Source organism: Sapajus apella, unplaced genomic scaffold (assembly GCF_009761245.1).
Source record: "Sapajus apella isolate SASKATOON/1434 unplaced genomic scaffold, GSC_monkey_1.0 scaffold25, whole genome shotgun sequence".
Lineage (NCBI taxonomy): Eukaryota > Metazoa > Chordata > Mammalia > Primates > Cebidae > Sapajus > Sapajus apella.
In genome coordinates, this window is record NW_022436965.1 from 12,589,995 (window position 1) to 12,615,859 (window position 25,865).

The following is a 25,865-nucleotide window of genomic DNA, read 5'->3' on the forward strand; positions in this document are numbered from 1 at the left end:
GGATGTCTTAAATGCTGAGCTGTCCTTTGCAAGAGTAACCAGTCATTAAATCATGGTGCTCAAGGATTTTTGGCAGACCTGACCTAGATGTAGGTGAGTGTTCACATCCGTCAGCACTAATCTGGTGGCTAGACGTTAGCAGCATCATGAGCAGTGATAATACTTTTGCTAGACAGGTGTCACACTAGGGTGGTATCTTAGTCAGTTTGGGCCACTGTAACAGAAAACCACAGACTAGGTGGCTTAAACAACAGAAATTTATTTCTCATACTTCTGGAGGCTGGGAAGCCCAAGATCAAGATTCCAGCAGATCTGGTGTCTGGTGAGGGCCGCTTTCTGGTTTGCAGATGGCCATCTTTGGTTGTGTTCTTACATACCAGAAAGCAGAGAGAGAGGAGAAGCAAACTCTCTTGTGACTTTTTATAAGGGAATGATTTCCATTGACAAGGGCTCCACTGTTATGACCTAATTACCTCTCAGAGGCCTACCTCCTAATACCATCACATTGGGAGTTAGGATTTCAACATACAAATTTTGGGAGGAAACAAACATTTAATCCACAGCAGGTAGTTTCTCTTGTTTGAAGCTAGACCCTAGACAGTGCTGTCTGCCATTTGAAAGAGAGAACAGAGACTGGGAAAGGAAATTTACATAAATAATAAACCTTCAGGACTCCAATCCTGGTGCATAGTTGGAAAGCAGAGCAGGAATCAGGTACGAGGACAGAGCACTTGGGGCAGGATAATGAAAAGACCATAGCCATCTGGGCATGAGAGAGCCTACTGGATTATCCCGGGACACTACAGCCAGGACCTGGGGTGGCCAGACCCATTCTGGTCCACCTCCTGGTGGGGATTGAGCTCCTAATGTATTGTCAAGCTGGGCCAATTTGGTTTAGAAATCAGGAAGAATTGAGCTGCCAAGTTGAAAGACTTAGTAATTGTAGTTATGTGAGGCTGGAAAGGTAGGAAATGACAAATCCCAAGCCCTTTGGAGTGGTGAGATCCCACTACAACCTATTTAATTTTGTGACCCATATAACTGTTGTATGCCATATGTCTATATAGAATAATTAAAGCTAATTAGAATTAATTTTGGTTGGTGAGTGTTTGAAGAGTTTTATAATAACTCTAGAGATAATTAGAGATGCTCTGGGATGTCACAAAAGAAGCATTTGGAATAATTTGTCTAGATGTTTAAGCCAGAGATGTGCAATGAAGGCTAGTAACAGAAATGAAAATTCTATAATTGCAAGAACACTGAATCAGGAAGTAAGAATTGGAGGTTAAAATCGGTATGCTGCTTAACAGGTTCTCTGAAAGACACAAACAACCCACCAACAACTTTGCTTTGTAGCATTTGCCAATTTCTGTGGTGTAAACACTCCCACCATGGTGGATTTCAAGTATTCCATGGTTTAACAACTGGCTCACACAATTCCTGAATAGTTAATAATCAGCTTTTATTAACCTTGTGCAAGGCAGCTACAGCACACCAGTGTAATTTTCACTGAACTTCTAGTTAACTTTGTGATCTTGGGTAAATCATTTCACTTCTTTGGATCTCGGTTTTATCATCAAAAAAGCAAAGTTGTTAAAATAACCTCTAAGGTCTTTTCCAAAGTTAACATTCTAATAATGCAGCTGGTATTATAGGGCAAGACTAATGTCACATAATATGCTAAAATAGTGACATCAAGAACTTTTATGAATGTTATTATAATATACTAGAACATATAATTTGGTATCGAGTCGGTGTAATAATCACCCTGTTCTGATTCCTGCTGTCGATGTGTGTGTCCTTCTCTAGTTCCTCTTCCCAGAAGGATTAAAAACAACAGTGCAGCCATTAGAGAGCCAAATGTCACAGCCCAGGAGTGAGGTAAGAAACCATTGGCTGCCGAGCATGTGGCTCACGCCTGTAATCCCAGCACTCTGGGAGGCTGATGTGGGTGGATCACGAGGTTAGGAGTTTGAGACCAGCCTGGCCAACATGGTGAAACTCCATCTCTACTAAAAATACAAAAATTAGTGGGGTGTGGTGGTGCGTGCCTGTAATCCCAGATGCTGAGGAGGCGGAGGCAGGAGAATTGCTTGAACCTGGGAGACGGAGGTTGCAGTGAGACGAGATTACACCATTGTACTCCAGCCTGGGTGAGAGAAAGACTCCATCTTGGGGGAAAAAAAAAAAACGTTAGCTACAGTCAGAGAATTCTACACTCAGTTTCTGGGTTCTAGAGTCAGCCGAGGGACTGAGAGAAAATTTCGTAGCTTAGATACATGACCCTGTCCGACCATGGGACAGATCCGAGAGGGGTGGTTTTCCTTGGACTAGTAATGACAGACGTGAGAAGCTAATTTGTTCTAAGCTTTTCAAAGGAAAGCTTAGGTGTCTTTTATATTTCTATGTGTCCAATCCTGGCCCTTAATAGGAATACAGTAAGCATTTGTTGAGAGAAAGTATAAACCATTGGGATTTTTTAACAGAGCAGATTCAGAATTTTAAAATATTAATTCAGCAGTAGTCATGTACTTCTCTGAGTTTACCTTAATAATGCAGAAGAAATATATATTTCTTTTTTTATTTTTTTAAGCCTGAGTTTCGCTCTTGTTGCCCAGGCTAGAGTGCAATGGTGCGATTTCGGCTCACTGCAACCTCCACCTGCCAGGTTCAAGCGACTCTCCTGCCTCAGCCTCCCGAGTAGCTGGGATTACAGGTGGCCACCACCACGCCTGGTTAACTTTTTGTATTTTTAGTAGAGATGGGGTTTTACTATATTGGCTAGTCTGGTCTCAAACTCCCGACCTCAGGTGATCCACCTAACTTGGCCTCCCAAAGTGCTGGGATTACAGGTGTGAGCTACTATGCCTGACCAGAAATGTATATTTCAAAAGTGAAAAACTAATTTCTTGTTATAAGAGAAAACTTTTTAGTGCCTTCCGTTCAAAAATTGGTCATATAAATCAACCTTCTAGCTAGATAACATAATTTATTACATAACCAGAGCCCAGTGGAGAGAAACATACATGAGAAAAACCCACACTGGGCAAACCAGGTGTTTACTCCCACCAGTGAGTGTGCCCCCTTCCCTACTGGCCTCAGCCAGTGGAATTAACTTGTCTCTTTGGAAAGGAAAAGATGATACTGATCTGCAGAGGATACTTATCTATATATCATGTGCTGCTTTACCAACATTTAATCCTGGTGATGACCCTCGTAAGCTAAGCATTGTCATTCCCATTTTGAAGAAAAAGAAACTGAAAGTCGGAGAGATTAAGCAACAGAACCAGCTATGGTAGATCCAAGAGTTAACACCCCAAATGTGGTGCTTTTCTCACCAGACCAGGCTGCCCCAGGGCTTCCGGGCTTCCTCTTCCTGGTGTCTCTCTTCTGTGATTGCTGTAGGAACTTGGATGATTTCTCATGTGAATGAACCTGGCTCAGCCCATGCTCAGGCAAACAGAAGCGCCAGTCTCTGACAGGGTTCAGAGCAAATTCGTCAAGTCAGGCTGGTCCCAGACTGCGGTATCTGGGCTGTACTTTGCCCTGATGAATTAACTCCATGGAGGCTGGGCAGTTGCAAAGGTAACTAACATGCTGTACATCTGAGGGCCCAGTGAGTCTTGGTAGATGTGGCACCTGGACTTTGACCATCTCCAAGAGGAGAGGAGGCAGTTTGGGCTAGGTCCCTGGAGCAGCGCTGAAGGAAGGTGGGAAGCCGTCGGAGCAGGTGTGTGGGAACACTCGCTCCCTTCTTTCCCTTCTTTGAGCTGGACATGCTGTGCTGTCAGATTAGGAAAGGCAATATTGCCTTTACCGGGACTAGGAAAGGTCATTTATGTGAATGTTGTGAGTGTGATTTGTCATCATAGATGTAATTCCTTCATTTTGAGAATCGAAGGGGCTATTTATTTGGCGTTCTTAAATACAATCTGAGGACTAATTTGCTGGAGTTGATGTCTCTTGGCAGCAAAATGATGTGATTTCAGTGGAAAGATTGGGTGTTGCGCCTTTGCAGTGGGAGAAGGGCTGTCTAGTGGGACAATCTGGGGACAAGGGGAAAGCAGCTTTCTTCTTATTCCACTTACGTGGTCCAAATGGTTTTGAGTTCCACCAGCCTTCAGAAAAGGCTCATGTGCCCTCCCCTGTATCTGGGACATTTGGCCTTTCCTGGGGTTTGCTGGCAAAGGCTGTCATTGCACCTGGCTTTTTCAAGGGGGTGAGCTGACACAGGAAGGAAGCCACAGGTTCCCCCGGGGTTGGGAGTGACCTTGAAGGGGGAGGCCCTCTCTGCACCTTGCTCTTCTTGTGTGTTCTGCTGTCTCATAGCTCTTGGCTCCCTGGTGTTTGAGCAGAGTGACGTCTCGATTTCAACACCCACCCTTTTGACCTTCTGTTCTGATATGAATTTTTATGAGGCTGGGAGCTTCAGTAGTGGGAATAAGTTAACTGATTTGATCAGAATCTTGCAACCTAAAACAGTTCCCAGGGAAGAAAAGAATCGGAGCCGACCTAGCCTGTGGATGCTCCTGACACAAGAGAATCCCTGAGCAAAAGTGAGGTCTGAGGTGTGCTTTCTTTCGCGGGTGCAATCCCCACACCCCGCCACCCTGTGCTATGGGCAGAGGAACCTCGAAGGTAATCAGTCCCTGGAGCAATTTCTCATTTTGAGGAATACATGGGGAAAATTAGTTTGGCGGTAGGGAGACTTCCAGGCTTTAAAATCTCCAGCCAGGAAGAATGCTGAGACATGGCTATTTGCTTATGAAAACAGTCCCAAACTTGCCTCTTGTTGGCTCCTCTGGAAGAGGAACAGGTTTGACCATATTACATAGGTTCTGTTCTTTGAGGGGGTTAATGTAAGGATTCAGAGAAGGTGCATGTTGAAGAGGTCAGTGAAAACTTTTTTTTGTTTAATAAACATCTTCAGCCACTCATACCACCCCAATCTTTATCCTTGATAGCACTGTTATTTATTGAGCAATTACTATATACCAGGTAACATGTTAGGCACTTTGGATAGGTTATCTTAACTCTGTGAATAACCTTGCAAGGTAGTTATTACAGTCTCCATTTCCTGGGTACGGAAATTGAAGCTTGAAAAAATGAACTAGCTAGTTAAGTGGCAGAGTTAGGATTTGAACTCTGATCTAGCTCTCTCCAAGACCCACTCTATTTCTGATACCACAGAGCCTTCACTGTAAGTGTTAAATAAACACTTGCTGGGGGAATATGTGAAGAAACATCAACTGAGGTTCCTTGATAGCATTTTTAGCTGTACCTGTTACTGTTATCTGTCTCCCATGCCTCCCCCATCTGTCGTTGTTCTGAATGTACTTTTTAATTTTTTAAGCAATATCAATATAATGGTCTAGTCTGTTATTTGCTTCTTGTATCTGATAATTTTTTTTCCAGATTTCTCAGTATCCATGCCCATATGGTTTGTTTTAGATAGATTTCAAGGACCATAGCTGTTCTTTTCATAAAACCTAATCAACCACCATGTTAGGATACAGGCTTTAAATGATGATTTCTCCTTTTTCCTCTGTCTGCAGGAAGGTAAAATAACTACACAACTAACTCAAAACCCAAGACAAATTCAGAGAATCAGGGATGGAACTTTGGGTTCCCCAGAGGCCGCCCCAGACACGAGGGAGGGCCACAGCACCCTCAAAGGATCCAGACCGCGGGTTTCAGAGAGATGGACATCATTGGTCTGTCCCTCAGGCTCGGCACAATGGAGAGAGGTTCCACCAATGGCAAGACAACCGCGGGAGCCCCCAGCCACAGCAGGGGCCCAGAGCAGACCATCAACAGCCCTATTATGCATCCAGACCTGGGGACTGGCATCAGCCTGTACCTGGGGTTGACTATTATGAAGGTGGTTATTCCAATCAGTTGTACTCAAGGTATGGCTTTAGGGCTTGGAATGAATGCAGCTCTCCTAAATGCTTATGAATAGATTGTTCTTTTCCTTCTTCCTTTTCCTTTTATTTCTCTCTCCCCACTTTTTTTTTTCTTTGTCTGTCTTACTACATTTCTTTAGCTAAACCCTGTCCTCTCCTAAATTGGTTTTTGGTGGAGATAGTATCAAAGATAGTATTTCTTTCATCTTTATCCCCTAATGGAGCTTCTTAAAGAAGCCATCACAAATGTGATTGGGTATTGAGGGCTAGTGAAGCAGGAGTGGGGTAGAGGGAAGAAAAAGTGGTGAAATTCAAGACAGCAAATGGAATCTTCTTGTTCTGGGATTGCAAAAGGTAGTATATGTAGACTATGGAAAAGCTTTCCTTGGAACTCCCTCTAAGGAGTTTCTCATTGTCAGTGGACCACTCTGCCTTGGGATTAGCATGACGCTACCAGCACCATGAAGAATCCTAGTGCCTACAACAGTACCTGGAGTGTAACAGGCATACCACTAATCTGTATTGAAGGAATGGGAACTTTAAAAACACTGGCCTTAGGGAAAGCAGATGTAAACTTGCAGGCTCCAAGTTCAGAAGGAGGAGGTTGCAGTGAGGTCATTCTGTCCGGGTTGGAGATTCTGGAATTCCTGCTCCCCTGGTCTGTAGACCTGGACTTAGTGTTTCATGGAATGTTGGAAGCCATCTATGTTCTTCTTTAGCTTTTCCAGTTGGGGTGATATTTACCTGCTTAGATTCGGGGTTGAAATTACAACAATTATTTCAAAGAATTTTTTTCCCTAAGAAATGCTGAAGAATTGCTAATTGGGCTGGGTGCAGTGGCTCATGCCTATAATCCCAGCACTTTGGGAGGCCGAGGTGGGCAGATCATCTGAGGTTGGGAGTTTGAGACCAGCCTGGGCAACATGGTGAAACCTCATCTCTACTAAAAATACAAAAACAAAACAAAACAAAGCAAAAACCCAAAACACAATTAGCTGGGCATGGTAGTGCACGCTTGTAGTCCCAGTTACTTGGGAAGCTGAGATGGGAGAATCGCTTGAACCCGGGAGGTGGAGGTTTCTGTGAGCCGAGGTTTTGTCACTACACTCCGGCCTAGGTGACAGAGTGAGACTCTGTCTCAAAAAAAAAAAAATTGCTAATTGATAAAAACATTAATATTATCACGTTCCTCTCCCCAATCTTTTTGGATTGTTATATTCTCAAAGAGAGGCATGTTCAGGACAGAGGCAATAAAAGTAATCAGACTTAAGATAGTCCAGTTGGAATTTTTAATTTCAATTCCATTTGAAACAAGCATGGAAATTACAATGGTATATTGGAGACTTAACACAGTCATCTCAGGAAGTGGTTTTCTCAGATGTCAGGACAGAGTTTTCTAAGATAATATGTATGTATTTGGGGAGTGAGAGTTTTACTATAAAATAAAAGTTTTAAATAAAAAAGATGCTTTTAGAAAAAGAGTTTTAAGTAAAAAAAGATTTTACTATAAAAATTGTGCTCTTGTTATGCAACAAAGTCCTGACTCCTCTGATTCTGTTTACAGGATCTAGAATTAACTATGGCTTTCAAGCAGATTCTAGCTTGGGTCACAACTCCGTCCTCTGAAACTGTTAAGTTTGTCAAGTCCTCCATTGGTTTCTCTCTTTACCACCCTTGTCCTCCACTGATCGGCCTTCTTTGTGATATTTTAGGCCAGGTTATGAGAATTCATATCAGAGCTATCACTCTCCTGTTCTGAGGGAGGAATACGCTTATGGAAGTTACTACTATCATGGACCCCCACAGTGGCTGCAGGAAGAAAGAGGTATGGAAAAGTCTCCGAGAAGCCTTTGGGATTTGGGGATGGGGCAGCTGGACTGAGAGGCAGGGGAGAGACAAAAGGAGCCATGTTCAGACCTCACCTTGGGCATCCTTTTTCGGCCAGACGAGACCGCAGCAGTAACACTCCTCCTAGATGTCCTGGGATGTAACGGAGTTGTTTTCCTTTGTATGCACAGATGATGGTACTGTTACTAGTACTGTGGGGATTTGGCACTTCACGTTTTTTCTCCTACTTTGCGTTATAGCCAAGATTATAGTCTTTGACCAAGTAACAGTGAAGTCAGTTCTTAAGGACATCTGCTGGGCTATCACTTCACCCTGAGGGCAGCAGATATGCACCCAAGGAGTGTTCTACCCTATAACAGGTATAGGGTGTGTCTTAATGGCAGCTTCTGAACTGCTAGCAAAGATAAACCTGTTTCAACATTGAACACACACACACACACACACACACACACGCACATACACACACACACGCACACACACAAATCCCCATTGTTATGCAGTTGTATAGAGCCATGCTAATTGGTTCAGAGGGGACTGAGAGGCATCCTGTGGACTTTCATCATTAGCTCTCACCTACCTATTTATTCAATTTGGAAAATATGTTTTTAGATCTACTGTGCTTCAGTAAGTCCTCACAGCTCACTAATACCTTTCTAAGAACTTTCAGAAACAGGAAGTGACCTGCCTTGATTTTGTTTTCTCTGAGGGTGCAGTGCCAAGGCAAAGGAGCCCTTATATCTGGCATGAAGATTACCAAGATCAAAAGTACCTCGATGAACATCAGTATGAAAACCAGCACAGTTCATTTGGAACAAACAGTGAGACCCACTTCCAGTAAGTGTGAATGGAGAGGCCAGTTTGACATGACGTTGTCAAGCTCAGATTATGTCGGGCAAATCTTACGGCGTCTGTTGCTGGCCTCTCACCTCCAGAAGCCCTTGTACCTTTTGCTTTAGCCACAAGGATATGGGAGTATCCCAAGATGGGCCTGGCCAGCTATTAATATGTCTGTTGAATGAATGGGAACTTTAAAAACATCGGCCTTAGGAAAAGCAGATATAAACTTGCAGGCTGCAAGTTCCGGTGAGTCTGAGTCCTGGGAGGTTACTTGAGGTCTGTCGTAAAAGAGAACTCTCATACTGTGTTGGCCTTAGAACAGATGTGGCCTAGCAAAAGTTCTCATGATTAGGTCATGAGAACTTACCTGAGCTGGGGTGCTTCTCCTCAGCCTACTCCTGAGCCCTGTCAATGGGACATCTCTCTGTGATAAGACAAGACAGGGAAGAGAGTTTTGCCCAAGCATCTCTGCTAGTGCTCTAGGCCCTGGAATTCACCAACCTAAACACTCTGATTTAAGTCACTCCAGAATGTCAAGCTGTAGAGACCAGGCCTTCTCATCAGGGCCTGAGGCCACTTCCAGCCACTGAGCTGTGGAACGCAAGCACTCCTGTTTTGCTGGGATTAGTAGACTGAGGTGGCAAGTGGGAGGAAAATGCTTTCTCCTGTGGCACCCAGGCCGACATGGTACCTGCCCCGCTTTGGAGCAGGTCAGCCTCCAGCGGAGAGCACCTCAGCCTTGATGGCTTGCCCAGGACCCTGCTCACTGCTCCTGTCATTTTGCTGCAGATCTAACAGTAGGAACCCTTATAAAGACAGCCCTGCTTCCAACTCTGGACAGGAGTGGCCTGGGGAGCTGTTTCCAGGGAGCCTGTCTGCTGGGGCCCAGAAAAATAAGGTAACCTAAAGTGACGTGGGGGCTGGAGACTGTGACCATGTGTCGCAGCTGACACTGTCAGCAGTGGCAGGACAGGGCCCTTGGGGATGGGTGTCCAGTGGCCGTTCCTTCCCTTTTGACAGAACCTCTGCCCATGCCTTCCTTTTTTATCTCCTTACTGCCTCAGTCTTATGCATCCAACGCCCTGAACTGAAAACCTTTGCATTTTTGGCAAATTGACAGGATCAATAAATGTTACCCAGCTTACTCCAGCATACTGGGATAGAGAGGAGGCTGTCACCAGGTGTTAGGTGTTAGGGAACCCAGGGAACTAGTAATTTGGTTTAACCCAGGAAGTGGGAAGTTGCTAGCATCTTTGAATTCAGGTTTGAGAAGTAGGGCTTGAAACCTTTTCTAAATCATCATTCGTCTCTCTCCTCTAAAAATCTTATTGTATGCACCAACTGGGCCACAAAATGGAGATCTTTTTTTAAAAAAAATCTTTTTTAAAGAATAATTTTAGATTTATGAAAAATTGGCAAATATACTACAGAGATTTTTAAATTTTTTTTTTTGACAGAGTCTCACTCTGTTGCCCAGGCTGGAGTACAGTGGCACAATCTTGGCTCACTGCAACCTTCACCTCCTGGGTTCAAGTGATTCTCCTGCCTTAGCCTCCCAAGTAGCTGGAATTACAGGCGCCCACCACCACACCTGGCTAAGTTTTGTATTTTTAGTAAAGATGGGTTTCACCATGTTGGCTAGGCTGGTCTCAAACTCTTGACCTCATGATCCATCTGCCTTGGCCTCCCAAAATGCTGGGATTATAGGCATGAGTCACCATGCTTGGCCAGAGATGGTTCTTAATTTTGAAAGTCTTTATTAATCTTGTCTCCCTTATTAAGTCTGTATGATTTTTGAGGTCAATTTCTTTTGTATTCTGAGTGCTTAATAGGGTAGGACACATATTATTATGATTAATAGTAACAATACAATGACAGCAGCCACATACATATGTATAGCACTTTACAGTGTACAAAGACCTTTATTTTTTATTTTATTTTATTTTTTTGAGGGTGAGTCTCACTCTGTCACCCAGGCTGGAGTACAATGGCTTGATCTAGGCTTACTGCAACCTCCACCTTTCTGGTTCAAGTGATCTGCCCACCTCAGCCTCCCTAGTAGCTGGGACTACAGGTGCGCTCCACCACATGCAGCAAATTTTTGTGTTTTTAGTAGAGATGGGGTTTCACCATGTTGGCTAGGCTGATCTGGAAATCCTAACCTCAGGTGATCCTCCTCCCTCAGCCTCCCAAAGTGCTGGGATTTCAGGTGTGATTCACTGTGCTTGGCCCAAAGAGCTTTTGAACCCATTATTTTACTTGTACGCACACAAGATGTAAATTCAATGAATTTATTTCTTTAGTTATTTAGAGAGAGAGTTTTGCCCTGTCACCTGGGCTGGAGTGTAACAGCATGATCATATCTCACTGCAGCCTTGAACTTCTGGGGTCAAGAGATCCTTCCACTTCAGCCTCCCAAGTAGCTGAGGCTACAGGTGTGCACCACCATGCCCAGCTAAATTAATTGATTTATTAATTAATTAATTTATTTTTGTAGGATGGGGTCTTGCTGTATTGCAATTTGGGATCTCAAATTCCTGGGCTCAGGTGATCCTTCTGCTTTGGCCTCCCAAAGTGCTCTGATTACAGGCATGAGGCATCATACCTCATGTCTGTATTCACAGGCATCATACCTGGCCCTGTGAATTTCATTACAACTGCATCCAAAGGGAAAGCATGTTACCTGGAGCATAATAGGTGCTCATTAAATAGTTGGTGAATCAATACATGACTTGCTTGAAGTATATAGGGCAAATATGATTATATCACAGATGAAAGCATTGAGCTCAGAGAACCTAAGTTACGTGTCCAGGGACACAGCAGCTGAGTATAAGATAAAGCTGAGATTTGAATTCAAGGCCCCCTGACCCTAAGGCCTGCACTCTTTCCATTGGGTCATAATACATCTTTTTGGCAAATGCCTGTCAACTTATTATCTCTTTTTCTTCTTTCAACACATCCACTTTCACTGTATGTATTTTGTTTCTTTGAAGGAACGCTTGAGAAGACCAGCTCTCTGAAACTTCTTCCTATGTGTTTTTAACTTTCAGCCAGCATTGGCTAGTGAGTCCAACCTTCTCCAGCAGCATGAGTCGCGTCTCAGCTCCAGCAGCTACGAGCTCAGTCAGTATATCACCGATGCCTCCGAGCAGGATGGCCCTCCAGCGTCAGCAGCTTGGAGTCCAGTTCAGGCTGGTGGGTTCTAAGATGATCACAAGAGTTGCTTGAATCTGATGTGGAAAGGCCGGGTGGCAAGTGTCTGGGAAAGTCAGTCTTAAGATGGATCATTGTCAGCCTCATTTGCTTATGTAGATTTCCTGGGCAGAGAGGTCAACTTTGGTTCCATTTTCTATCTTTTTGCTAGTAATGGTAATTGCATCATAGCTGATTCCCGGAAGGGAACACTGCCCCTATCCATCATCAGATTGGGGAAGGAGGCACTCAGTGGTGCTTTTAAAACAACTGAAGAGCAGAGAGAATTAGGAAAAGCAAAAGGAGGACACAAGGCATCATTGCTTTGTCTGGATGTAGGAACTTTGTCATGGGCATAGAGGCCACAAAAGCCAGAGACTCCTTGGGCTCTCAACATCACAGAGTCTGGGCTGAGTGCTTTATCATTTGGGCTGAATCATCAAGCCCATGCATTGTATTCTGACACATTCTCAGAGGCTTAAATCTGACTGGAGCAGGGAACATGGGCTTCTTCTGATTATACAACCCACCCAGGATCTTATTTTGGTTCAGGCAGAATTTGGGCAGAAATACGTCTGTGGCATGTTCCTAAACTAAAGAACAGTGATGGAAGTAATGCTAACGATGTCCATCTGTGTCTGTTGGTCAGAGTATGTCTCCTCAGCTGGTCCCAAAGCACCCATGAAGTTCTACGTCCCTCATGTTCCTGTGAGTTTTGGGCCAGGAGGTCAGTTGGTGTGTGTGGGTCCCAGCTGTCTCACTGACGGGCAAGCAGCCCTTGTTGAAGTGCACAGCGTGGAGGTAAAGAAGACCCAGTGTCCTTGAAATGCCAGCACATTGCCCACCTAACTACTCCTAACATGCTTACCCTGCTTTCCTGAACCTGAGTCAGGGCATCTCCAGGAATGGGACACTCTTCTGGGAAACTGGGCCATGTACCCCCTGGATTAGGGAGTACAGGAATGGGTGGGGCTCTTCTCGGAAAGAATTGATGCTAGAGTTATGTTTTTCCTGAGCTGTCAGTGGCTCATCTTTAGCAACAAGATTTACTTTTTTCTTTCTGCTTTCTCCACAAGGCCTTGAGCCACATCCTAGGACCATCCTAGGACCCTGGAGTCTGATACTAGACTTGACTAATAGGGGCCTAGGGTAGATGCAGTCTTAAAGACAAAAATCTGATTTTTAAATTCCAGGTTATTCTTAATGACTCTGAAGAGCAAGAGGAGATGAGAAGTTTCTCAGGACCCTTGATTAGGTAAACTACCGTAAGAGCTGCTGAGTAAGGGCTTTGGAAACCTAGAGAATCTTCCTGCCCTGATCAGCATTTTGGAGATTTGTTCTTGATTTCCTTGGAAAAAAATGTCTGTCCTTATTGGAGTGGAATTCTCTGTGCTACAAGATAGAACCAAATGTGGCCTGAGCCATTTTGACAAGCCATTCAATAGTTGAAAGACAGAAAGAAAAATTAGCTTGACAGTTTAGAAATCTAAAATCAGTTCCATTTTGCAGAGGCTGCATGGTAGGAAGTTTTGGTGTTCCATGTGCTGATAGATGTTAGCAGAAAAGTGGAGCATAGCCTGGGAAGTCACTGACAAGTGGATCATAGCAGAAACAATTCTTGTCACAGTGGCTTTTTCCTGGAGAAGGAAATAAGATTGGCAGTGTTCAAGTTACAGAACAGTGTGCAAGTGAGCCCTCTGCCGTACTGAGCCAGGACTGCTTTTAAATGTCTCGTATTTCTGATAAATGTAACTTGGACATCTTTGTTGAGGAGAGAGTCATTGCTGGGTGACAGCCCACCTGGGTCTCAGGCTCAGGGCATCCTACTGACTCAGAGTCCCATGGTGGACAGGTCAACTAGCCCTCTCTGAACCTTAGCTTTTCCCCTGAGAAGTGGTGTAACACCTGCTCTTCCTATCCAAGGCTTGCCTGTGAGTCTCAAGTGAGATTATGCTTGAGACTAATCTCACATAGAAAGTATCATCACTACTATGCAAAAATATTCCCCATATGGTATTTGACAGTTCCTCCAAGAAAAAATGAGTGTTGTCTCTGTTTCTTACACACAGGTGTACAGATATAGGGCAAAAAAGCAAGTCGGGTGTTCAGATACGGGGGTACTAAGCCTAACTTGGCTCTTGCCGTTATTGGATGATCTTGAGCAAATCATACTGCCAATCATACTGATTCCTTAATATATGCCCCACGATTTTCTAATTCCTTTTTGTATGGAGGTAGGTTCTTCTACTGTCCCTATGTTAGGGGACAGAGCTGAGGCTCAGAGGAGGTAAGAAACTTGTCTAAACAGAGAAGGAGCAGACCCAGATTTAGACCCAGCATTGTCTGACTTCTGAGTCTGCTTTTACTTGCTATCCTGTGCAGTCACTTCAGGTCTCTGAGCCTCTGCTTCTTCATCTGTAAAATGGGGGCGGGGGGGACGCTGAGTGCATGAGAGAATCTCTGAAATTTCCTCCTGTTCTATAAGAAAATAACTATCCTATAGGTACAGGCTCATTACCTTAGCCCTGGCTTGTCAGACTTCCATCTCAACCACAGCCCAGCCGGCACCTGCACGCTTAGGAGGAGCCTGCTGTCCGAAACAGGGAACTATCTGCCTGCTCACTCTTCGCTCCCTAAATTTTTCCTTGTAGGGAAGATGTACATAAGGTGGATATTATGACGTTTTGCCAGCAGAAAGCAGCCCAGAGCTGCAGATCCGAGATGCTGGGGAGCAGAGACTCAGCTCTACTGTGGCAACTCTTGGTTCTCCTCTGTCGCCAGAATGGGGTGAGTTACTGTTTTGGTGGGAGAGCAGGTGCAGGCTGAAATTTGAGTTTTCTTGGGATAGATAAGATTCTGTTTATGGCATGATTATGAAAAGCAGTATGAAAGAAGCCACAAATTGCCCCAAGGGAAAAAATTGCTCAAATGTCGATGCCAGTTTGCTAACGCAAATCTTTCCCCTGATGATCTTCTTCCTTGGTCTGGGAATATTACACAGTTTCTGGGTTATTGCACCAGCCAAATAATATACCTGTGAAATTGTGATTGTTCCTGGTAAGGTTCGTAGCTCCTGACAGGCAGAAAACAACCATGATAATGATGCTGAAGTTTGAAATATAGCAATCCAAGAAAGGACTGCCTTATGATTGCATAATTGGCCTCTTTTTGAAGAAGGCAGGCTCTGGTGCCTTCCGTCTCCAGCTGGAGCTGCCAGCTTGAGGACTCATAGGATTCTCCCCTGATGATCCTCTTTGCCCTACAGTCCATGGTGGGGTCTGACATCGCTGAGCTGCTAATGCAAGACTGCAAGAAGCTGGAGAAGTACAAACGGCAGCCCCCTGTGGCCAACCTCATCAGACTGACCGATGAGGACTGGCCAGTGCTGAGCTCTGGGACCCCGAACCTGCTCACTGGAGAGATCCCCCCAAGTGTGGAGACACCTGCACAGATTGTGGAGAAATTCACTAGACTGCTCTACTTTGGAAGGAAGAAGGCAAGTATGCGCTTCCCCCAAAAGCAATCACCATCCCTCTCCGCCACTCACCCCTTTTCCAATTATGTGAATAGTATGTACTCATTTCAGGGAGGATGCGAGAAGTTCAGAAAGACACAACAAAGAAAATAAAAACACCCATAGCCCTACCATTAAAAGACAATGAAATATTAAGTAAAATAAGCCAGGTACAGAAAGACAAACCTCACATGTTATCACTTATTTGTGGGATCTAAAAATCAAAACAATGGAACTCATGGAGATAGAGTAGAAGGGTGGTTATTAGAAGCTGGGAAGGGCAGTAGGGGTGGGTGAGGGAGGAGGGGAGGGGTAATGGGTGCAAAAAAATAGTTAGAATGAATAAGACCTAGTATTTGATAGCACAACAGGGGAACTATAGTCAATAATAATTTGATTGTACATTTAAAAATAACTAAAAGAGCATAACTGGATTGTTTGTGACACAAAGGATAGATGCTTGAGGGGATGGATACACAATTTTCTGCGATGTGATTATTATACATTATATGCCTGTACCCAAATATCTCATCTTTTTAATCCATAATATATACACCTACTATGTACCCATAAAAATTAAAAATGAAAAAACTAAAAAGAAAAAAGGTAATACCTGTTAACATTTTGATATATTTACTTCCAGCATTTTTCCATGCATATATAGTAAAAAGAAAATAAAATGGCATATATAATTGTTTATTTCTCTTCTTCTTTTTAAATTTTTTTGAGACAGTCTCGCTTTGTCACCCAGGCTGGAGTGCAGTGGTGCAATCTCTGCTTACTGCAACCTCTACCTCTTGGGTTCAACTGATTCCTAGGTGCTTACCACCACTCCTGGTTAATTTTTGTATTTTTAGTAGAGACGGGGTTTCGCCATATTGGCTAGGCTGGTCTCAAAATCCTGACCTTGTGTTCTGCCTGCCTCGGTCTCCCAAAGTGCTGGGATTACAGGCATGAGCCATGGCGCCCGGCCATATTTCTTTTCTTAAACTTAAGACGATATGGCATTAAATATGCTCCAATAGCACCATTTAAAAAATAGTTATACAATATTGCATCATATTAATGTATCATATTTTATTTGGCTATTCTACTATTATTGAATATTTAGGCTGTTTACAATTTTGTCAACCATTATAAATTACACCATTTGTACATCTTGTTACATAAGTCTTTCCTAATCTTTTAAATTTTTTAGTACATATTCCTAGAAGTGGAATTATTGGTTATATAAAGGGTATGCAGTTTTAAAAGGTTTTTTATATATACACCAAATTAATTTCTAGGAAATTTGTTTACAAATATCCCTGCTGTTATATCTAAGGCTTGCCTATTAATATTAAATACATATGCTCCTTGACTGCAATGTTTATGTCCCAATAAACCTATCATTAAATATAAAATATCATAAGTTGAAAATGCATTTGATACAACTAACCCAACATCATAACTTAGCCTAGCCTACATTAAAAGTGCTCAGAACATTTACCTTAACCTACAAAATCATCTAACCCAGAGCCTGTTTAATAATAGGTGCTAAATACCTCATGTGATTTATCGAATATGTTATTGAAAGTGAAAACCAGAATGGTTGTCTGGGCACTTGAAGTACAGCTTCTACCAAATGTGTATTGATTTCACACCACTGTAAAGTCAAAAACTCATAAGAAGGGACTGTCCGTACTTTAAACAGATGGAGATTGATTTCTAGCTTAATTTTGAAGTTGAGATTATACTTTACAAAATTCATATAAATTTAAGTATTTGGATAGATGATTAAAATAAATTTGAATCAATTTAATTTAAAAATTAAAATGTATAAAAAAGATATAATTGGGAAATGATGCTGCCACCTGCCCCAGTCACCCAATTTCTCTTTCTGAAATATCCAGAGAAATTTCATGCATATATTGTTATTTTCTCTTCCTTTAAATTAGCATAGTATATACCATTTCTGTACCTTCCCTTTTTCATTTTACAAAATGTCTCAGAAAACACTATTAGGGTTGCCAAACATTTTCTGTAAGTGGACAGATGTAAAAACTGTACAATGTAAGCATTTTACATTTTGCAGGCCAGAGTCTCTATTACAACTACTGAGCTCTGCCCTTATAGTGTGAAAGCAGCCACAGAAAATACATAAATGAACGGGTATGGCCATGTTTCCATAAATTCATTTATGGTCATAGAAATTTGAATTACCATATAACTTTATTGCATAATGAAATTTTTATTTTTTTATTTTTTCCAATCACTTAAAAAGGTAAAAACTACTGTGAGGCTATGGGCTGTACCAAAATAGGCAGTGTGCTGGCTTGGCCTGTAGGCTCTGTTTTGCTGACCTCTGCTCTATAGCCTTTGTAAATACCTTTCTCATTATTTCTTATGTTGGCATAGTCTTCTACTGATAAATTATAATTAATTTAACTAAACCCCCTATAGCTTGACATTAAGAGTACTTCCAATCTTTTGCAATTACAATGTTGTAATGAATAACCACTGTCATTTTGTCCAGTATGAGAGAATATATGTAAGATAAATTTCTAGAGGAAGAAGCGTTGGGTCAAAGGATATGATTTGTAATTTTGATAGTTATTGACACATTGCCTTTTAGAGGTTATGCCAATTCACTCTACCAGCAATGCAAAAAAAAGTGGCTATTTTCCTACATTCGCACCACAGTGTGTTTCAAGCTCTTTGATAAGTGCGAATCTGAGAAGTGAATAAAGGCTGAGCATGGCGGCTCACACCTATAATTCCAGCACTTTGGGAGGCCAAGCTGGGCAGATCACTTGAGGCCAGGAGTTTGAGACCAGCCTGGACGACATGGAGAAACCCTTTCTCTACAAAAAATACAAAAATTAGCCAGACATGGTGGCATAGCCTATAGTACCGGTTACTTGGGAGGGTGAGGAGCGAGAATCGCTTGAACCTGGGAAGTGGAGGTTGCAGTGAGCCGAGATCATGGCACGGTACTCCAACCTGTGCGACAGAGAGAAACTGTCTCAAAATAAAAAATTATTGGCTAATTTAAAATGTTTTATAGATATGGGGTCTTGCTGTGTTGCCAGTGCTGGTCTCAAACTCCTGGGCCCCAGTGAGCCTCCACCTCCCAAAGTGTGGGGATTACCGGTGTGAGCCACGTTGCTAGGCCTGAATTTCCTATTGAAATGAATATGTTCAATTCAATCCAATGCAATTTGAAATGAATTCAATGAAGTTGAATATTTTTTAATCTGTGAATATGTCATAGATTTTCTGCATTTTTCTATTGAATCTTTGATCCTCACTCATTGATTTGTTGGAGCTCTTTATGTTTTTAGGGCTTTCTGTGTAAAATCATTAAGTTTCTGGGGGTCATAGTTAGAAAGGCTTTTCCTACTTCAAAATTAATTCATAAAAATGAAGTTGAAGTACTTTTGGTATTAATTTTTACATTTAAATATTTAATTTCTTGTTTTTTGTATCTTTGCTTTTATTTTTTATTGACGGAAACTGTATATATTTATAGTATATGAATATACCATATATTCCTATGAATATACCGTATATTCTCTCTCTATATATATAAACACAGACACACACACACACACACACACACACACACACACACTGTGGAATGTCTAAATGGAGCTAGTTAACATATATATTACCTCACATATTTATCATGTTTTTTTCTAATGAGAACACTTAAAATCTCTTCTTTTAGTATTTTTCAAGTATACTATACGTTGGTATTTACTGTAGTCATGATATTCAAGTGCTATGAAACTTTTGCTAAATAGATGAGGCTAACCAGCAACCATGTCTGAGGGGAAGCTGATGAAATAACACAGTGGGTGTTGATAAGGTGAAGGCTGGTGAAGGCGACATCATCAACTTCCTGGCTGTCCACGTTCCCGTGTGAGGCGCTAAGGGTTTTCTGGAAGCCCAGCCTCAACTGCTCAGGAGGCAGCAGTGCGTAACAGGGCTTGTCATCAGTGGAAGGTGGGAAAGGCACTCTTGAATGTGATGTTTTGGTTTTCAGGAAGCCTTGGAGTGGGCCATGAAGAACCACTTGTGGGGTCACGCCTTGTTCCTGTCCAGCAAGATGGACCCAAGGACCTACAGCTGGGTCATGAGTGGGTGAGTCGGGACTTAACAAAAGAGACCAGTGGGGCAGAGAGGCCTCCTCACCGAAGGTGGAAGATGAGGTTGTGGAGAAATGCCAGATGCATTGACGAGCCTTACACTCCAGGGATCTTTCCATGTTCTCTCTTCTGAGCTGGACACAGCATTTCTCTGTTTTAGACACAGATACATTCTTTCTACCTGCTAAATTAAATAAAAAGTTTTAGCAAAATTGGCCTGGGTCAGAGTTTCCAAAAATTAAGTAGGTTTTTTTTTTTTTTTTTTCTTAAATGGATGAGGAGTTTTTATGCTGCCCAGGCTGGCCTTGAACACATAGCCTCACCTCCTCAAGCGCCAGGACAACAGGCCTAGCCACTGTGGCTCCCATAAAAATTAAGTCGGTTTTTACATTGCAGTAGCCTTCTCTCGTGTTGGGGGGCTTGTAGCTCGTTCTGATAATGAGGGGTAGGTGATCACTCCCGTTTACCTGATAGAGCCTTGAGACTAAGGGTCTTTGATGTAAGCAGTTCCTACTGCTTATTCTTGGGATGAAGTTCTGGACACTGAGAGTAGGGTAGGGGTGTAGGTAGCAGGGTCATGAGCTGTGGTGGGAAAAGGAGTTATAGGACTGACAATTAGATCCAGAAGTCTGCATTGTCAGCAGTGGGAGGTGTTGAGACTGAAGGGGTGTGCTTAGTCAGAAATGACGCCAGCACACTGTGATCTGGCTGCCAGCGTGGACCAGGAAAAATGCCCAAACTAGGACGAGCTAGGGATGGAAGCAAGGGTCCGTAGCCAGGAGTTTGGAACAAGGACATGAAACAGAGTGAACAGAGCAAAAGAGCCAGGATCAAATGAAGGTGGCGGGTCTAGGGGTGCTGGATGGAGAAGGGTTTCTGAATGCGTCCTTCAGGCTCCTCCTAGCATATGGTGGGTGGGGTGAGAGGCCCTCCTGTAAGGGGCAGACTTGGGTCAGACAACAAGAAAGATGCAGCTCAAAGTGTTTAGCTTCTAGCGCTGGTTAAAGCTGTGAAGCTACCCTCTCAGCTTCGTTTATATTTGAATTGGCCATAAATCCTGTTGGGCAGAGGTTGAATTAGAAGATGACACTTCTGCCAGGTACGGTGGCTCATGCCTGTAATCCCAGCACTTTGGGAGGCCGAGGCAGGCGGATCACCTGAGGTCAGGAGTCCGAGACCAGCCTGGCCAAGATGGTGTAACCTCATCTCTACTAAAAATACAAATAGCAGCTGGGTGTGGTGGTGGGCGCCTATAATCCCAGCCAGTCAGGAGGCTGAGGCAGGAGCATTGCTTGAACCCGGGAGGTGGAGATTCCAGTGAGCAGAGATCACATCATTGCACTCCAGCCTGGGCAACAAGAGCAAGAGTTGTACTTAAAAAAAAAAAAAAAGATACTTCCACATTAAGGTCAGTTGGGGGGCCTAATGGCTGTATCACCATGGGGGCCCATTCTGAATGACGGCCTCGGTTGAGTCTCATGATGACTGCACTCCTCAGTCTTCCTGCAGACTGGTGACACCGTGGTGCACTTTATTATCTTCTGAGACTGCAATGGTGAGGAACACAGAAGTTGTATTATGATACATGCTCGGAGCTCCTGTGGCAAGGGTGCTGTTAAATAAAGGATGGTGTTCTGAGTATGATTTTCCTTCGGGCTTTGAAAAGGAACATCCCACAGCACCACATTGTAGCATACATCTCTGTTACAGATTTTTTTGCCTTGGGCCATTGATTTTTGATGGAGTCCAGTGAACTGTGAAAAATACCTCTCACTGAGTAAGCTTAAGTCTCAAATCAGCTGTAGAGCTTATTATATCCTTGTTAAGCATATCCCATGGTTTGTCATCAGCAGGATCATTTCTGGCCCCTGTTCCACGCCTCTTTGGTTACTGAAAATGGCTATTTAGTGCTTGTGAGCAAAAGCACTACAGACCCAGGCTCTTGATGAGCCAGAAAAACGGCACTGAGCGCTGTGGGCTTGGCGCGGAGGAGGGCTGCAGGGAGTGGGAGATTGGGGTGGCTGGGAATGGGGGGCCCATGGAGAAGAGCTTCCGGATACACTGCTGCAGCTCTCCAGGGGCCTTTGAGATGTCAGTGGGTCATCTCAGTGATGGAAGAAGGCCTACGGAAATGGTTATTCCAGAGTTAGGCCATCAAGACCAAGGTGCAGAAAATCCCCCCAACAATGAGATCTCGCTGGGGTGTGCGGGAGAGTGCAGACCTTGTCATCTCTTCCCAAAGGATGTGACAGAGGCACAGCAGAAAGCAAGGAGATGCTCACGTGCCTAAAGAAGCTGCCAAAATCTAATAGAATTCTGCGAGGCCCTGAGCCTCAGGGGCAATGAGTCGAGAGGTTTTCTGGGCGGGGTCCTCACTGACCGTCCTTCTTCCCACAGCTTCACCAGCACGCTGGCGCTCAACGACCCACTGCAGACCCTCTTCCAGCTCATGTCGGGGAGGATTCCACAGGCAGCCACGGTACCCCATGACAGGATTCCTTTACTGCCCTGGCATCCCAAGGGCTTGAGGGGATGGGGACTGCTCAGGAACGCAGCGATGACTTTCAGGAAGAAACGTGATGATAATATTAATAGTTCGTTAATCACTTATCATGTACCAGGCCCTGTGCTAAGTGCTTTGATGCGTCTTATTTGGTTTAATGCATTGAGGTAGGAGTTATTCTCTCTGCTTTGCAGATGTGGAAATTGAGCTGCAGAGGTGTAAAATTACCCAAGATCAGAGATAGTGAGTAGTGGGGTCAGGATCTGTCTGGGTCTGTCTGACTCTGAAGACCTCGATCTTCCCAAAATGTCAAAGCTGCCTGCTGTGCTGTGAATGGCAAAAGGACCTGTGCTTGTTCTGCAGGCTTCCCCTGGCAGTTCTGGAGGAATGCTTCCCACCACTGCACGCTGGCACTTCAGAGCTGGACATACTTGATCTCAACTGTCTAGAGTTGATGTGGCTGAGAGTCTGAGGCCAGCTTGGTAGTTTTCCCATCACAGGAGACTTGATCTTTTGGCCCCAGTGTATTCCTTCTTTACCTTTGACGGCCAGTCACTTTGCTAGATGATGTCCTGGTGTTGACAGAATCGTTTCTTCTTGGGGCATATATAGCATGCCCTTTTAATATGTACGTTCATATGTTAGAGCTCAGGAACATTTTCTTGGATTATGTCATTCAATATTTGTTTTGTTCCATTATATTGGTTTCCTTTTCAGGAATTCCAGGTACACATATTTCACATATTATACACATATGAATTATACCTAGAATTTTTTATTTAATAATTTCTATTCTTTTTTCCTTTTGCTTTCCCTCCCTCCCTCCCCTCTTCCCTTCTCTTCTCCTTCCTTCTCCTTCCTTCCTTCCTCCCTCCCTCTCTCCCTCCCCCCTTCATTCCCTCCTTTCTTCCCTCCTTTTTTTCCATCCTCTGTCACTTACTGTGTTTTTGCCAGTATCTCTTGCTTTCATGCCCTTGTGTTTCTGTTTTTATTTCTTCAATTTCCCCCTATTTTTTCCTGAGCTCTGCACATTCCATTCATCTCCTGTTATCCACCATCTATTTCCTGAGCTCTTATAACTCAGATCTATGCTCTTGCTTCATATAAGCAATTGTTTCATTATTTTACTTAAATTCATGACAAAATGTTTGGTGACAATTTTTCATTTGTTTCATGGTGACATTTTTGTGGTGAATGTTCTCGCTCCCTCTGTTTCTCACGTTACCTTCCTCCTTCTGTCTTACGGTGTATTTACACACAATCTGTGCTTGTTTACTCATAGTACGTGCCTTTAAAGGAGTTGAATCTTCCCTGGATATGTATTTCCAGTTCTTTTTATTAGGTTTGTACAGAGGACGGACCAGGCCATATTCCAGGCCATCCGGCATTTTCTACAGGACCCACAGTTTTCCATGTGTGCCTTTGCCCTGCAGCCAGTGGGGAGAGCTGTGGGGTCCTCTCCCCCTTGTGTCCTCTCAGCTTCCCCGTGGAGGCACCTCTGTCCCATCTCCATTACTCTTGGCAGCTTCCTCTCGGATCTTGAGGCTTGGGTTTCTGGTGAATACTGGTTTTAATAAGAATTGACCTCACATTTTCCCTTTTTTGGCCCTTCTTATTGCTTGTGGCTAATTCCTGGAAAAGGGAAATGATTTTCATGCCCCATCATCAAATCAACTGGCTGCTTTGTAGCTCAGAGTGTGCCTCACAATTCAGCAGAATGGCCTGTGCTCCACAATGGAATGGCGTCACGTCACGAAGCACTAAATGCAGGAAATGACATCATTAGCTATGGTGCATTGGGTTTTTTGTAATAGTAGAGTTAGCTCAATTTCCCCTATTTTTAGATGAGCAAACGGAGGAGCCAGAGGTGATGTGCCAATGCCGTATTTGATCTTAGGGAGTTTCCCAGCATTTTAGCATTTACTAAAGGGCTGGACTTCAGTTCCATGTGATGGGTGGGGTGGTGGAAAATTACAGCAACTGGACAGCATGACTTGTGCGGGTTTCACACAAGTTTAACCTAGACTCTGTATGCCTGTCTGCCAGCGAACTTGGCTTTCTTTCTTAATCTCACAGAGCCTCAGTTTTGCATCTTTATGGGGACTTTGGTGCCTAACCAATAGTTATTGTGAAAGTTAAAGGAGAGAAAACGTCTGAACATATCAACCACCATGCTTGGCCCATTGAATTTTGGTGCGCGCTCTCTCTCTCTCTTTCTTTCTCTCTCTCCTCTGCATCCCCTCCACCTCCCCATTGATCTTTTATAGTGATCTTTTTCAAATCACCAATGAGGAGACAGAATAATGACCTCTAAGTTTTTCTTTGTGTGTGTTTTTCTGTGTGTGTTTAGCCAGGGATTTCCTTCTCTTTTGCTGGTTTCTGTAGATCCATCAAGAAGGAGCTTGGCTTACATGTTAAAATGTGGGTCATAATAGTACTTAGCACATGTGATTGTTAGTAGGAGAAATGCTTAGCACAGGATGTGGCTCATGGTTCGATGTGACACATGAGAACTGCTATTGCTATTGTGATTTATCATCACCGTCATTGTCATCATCCTCTTCACACTGCATTGACCAGATCAACAAGGATTGAGTGTCAAATTGAGCTGGATAAAGCATCTTTTATTTCCCAGGATAATTACAAAGACCAAGTAATTTTAACCTCCAAATCTTAGTTATTATTGGAAGGTAGATGGGTGTGCAGATCATCTCTTTCCTCGGCTGAGCTTCCAACTGTGTGTGTGCATGTGTGTCTGTATTTATATCTACATGTAATTGATTAAATGCAAACAAAATGTGAAGCACCATGCAATGTGCTTTACACAACTATCTTATTTTATTACCAACAATAACCCTGTTAGGTAGAAATTATGATCTCCGTTTTAGGGATGAGAAAGTGAAAGGTTCAAAGACATTAAGAAACTTGCTCAAGGTAAGTAAGCTAGTAAGATACAAGACTCGAGTTGGGGCCTGTTGTTTCCATTACATTATATTGTTTCTTTATTGATATTTTCTGCCTTGAAATTCTTCTTCATTTAGTAGAACAGCCTTAGGGAGGGATGGTAGGGAAAACACCGTTTTTTGCAGGGCTTTGTACATTTCCACCACGCTGCCTACTCTCTGTTGCCCCCTGGTGGAATTCTGCTGCCTCTGCACTGTCCTAGTTGGGCCTCTTGGCTTGATTTTCTTATTCCTAAAGTGGCAATAGGAACTAGACTTCATAGGGCTGCTTTGAAGATTAAATAAGAGGATGTGTGTGAATGGGCTTTCTAAAGCCAGAAAACATAAGTCATTTAGTAAGACATTAAGCAGGCCTGTGTTCCCCTGACTTCTGTGACAGGCCGTGGCCTCTTCTACTTATAAGCCAAGGATATTTGATCTTCCTTCTTCCACTGAAGCATCAGGGTTTTTCTGAGTTTTGTCTCTAGCTACTTGAGGGCCAGGCACTGGGGAGAAATGTGAAAAATATTAAGTGAGCAATGTCATTTTATTTATCCATTTTCCAATATCCTTGCGAATGTATGTATGTATGCATGTATATGTATCTGTGTTCTGCTGAAAGTTTTGCTTTGTTAAAGATGAGAGCTCTGAATCAATGAATGGCAGCCTTGCAGGTGGTAGAGTGGGCATTCTCTGACCATTTCTGAACTAGGAAATAGACAACCTCCGTCTTTATGTACATTTTGGCGATTCCTAAATGATTGTACATTTAAGTTATTTTTCTGCCGCCTTTCAGTGTTGTGGAGAAAAGCAGTGGGGAGACTGGAGGCCTCATTTGGCTGTGATTCTGTCAAATCAGGCTGGGGACCCAGAGCTGTATCAGCGTGCAATTGTCACCATGGGGGACACCCTGGGTAAGTGACACCAGCACTGTCCCTCTACTCTCCTCTGGAGGGTACCCAGGCCAGCTTTAAATATCCTGCCCTTAGAGTC

At 43.3% G+C, this 25,865-nt stretch overlaps 1 protein-coding gene across 2 annotated transcripts in view; it reads left to right on the plus strand.

Moving 5' to 3' along the window:
- Window positions 1-3,591: 3,591 nt before the first annotated feature.
- Window positions 3,592-25,865, plus strand: part of LOC116560101 (protein transport protein Sec16B) — a 41,615-nt gene continuing 19,341 nt past the window's right edge. For both annotated transcript variants that reach the window (XM_032291311.1, XM_032291312.1), the window contains exons 1-13: window positions 3,592-3,730; window positions 5,556-5,909; window positions 7,619-7,731; window positions 8,468-8,588; window positions 9,381-9,489; window positions 11,642-11,786; window positions 12,433-12,584; window positions 12,977-13,038; window positions 14,435-14,570; window positions 15,049-15,279; window positions 19,325-19,422; window positions 21,825-21,906; window positions 25,669-25,786. In XM_032291311.1, the coding sequence (XP_032147202.1) occupies window positions 5,614-5,909; window positions 7,619-7,731; window positions 8,468-8,588; window positions 9,381-9,489; window positions 11,642-11,786; window positions 12,433-12,584; window positions 12,977-13,038; window positions 14,435-14,570; window positions 15,049-15,279; window positions 19,325-19,422; window positions 21,825-21,906; window positions 25,669-25,786 (1,663 nt within the window). In that variant the 5' untranslated portion in view covers window positions 3,592-3,730; window positions 5,556-5,613. The remainder of the gene's footprint in view (window positions 3,731-5,555; window positions 5,910-7,618; window positions 7,732-8,467; window positions 8,589-9,380; window positions 9,490-11,641; window positions 11,787-12,432; window positions 12,585-12,976; window positions 13,039-14,434; window positions 14,571-15,048; window positions 15,280-19,324; window positions 19,423-21,824; window positions 21,907-25,668; window positions 25,787-25,865) is intronic.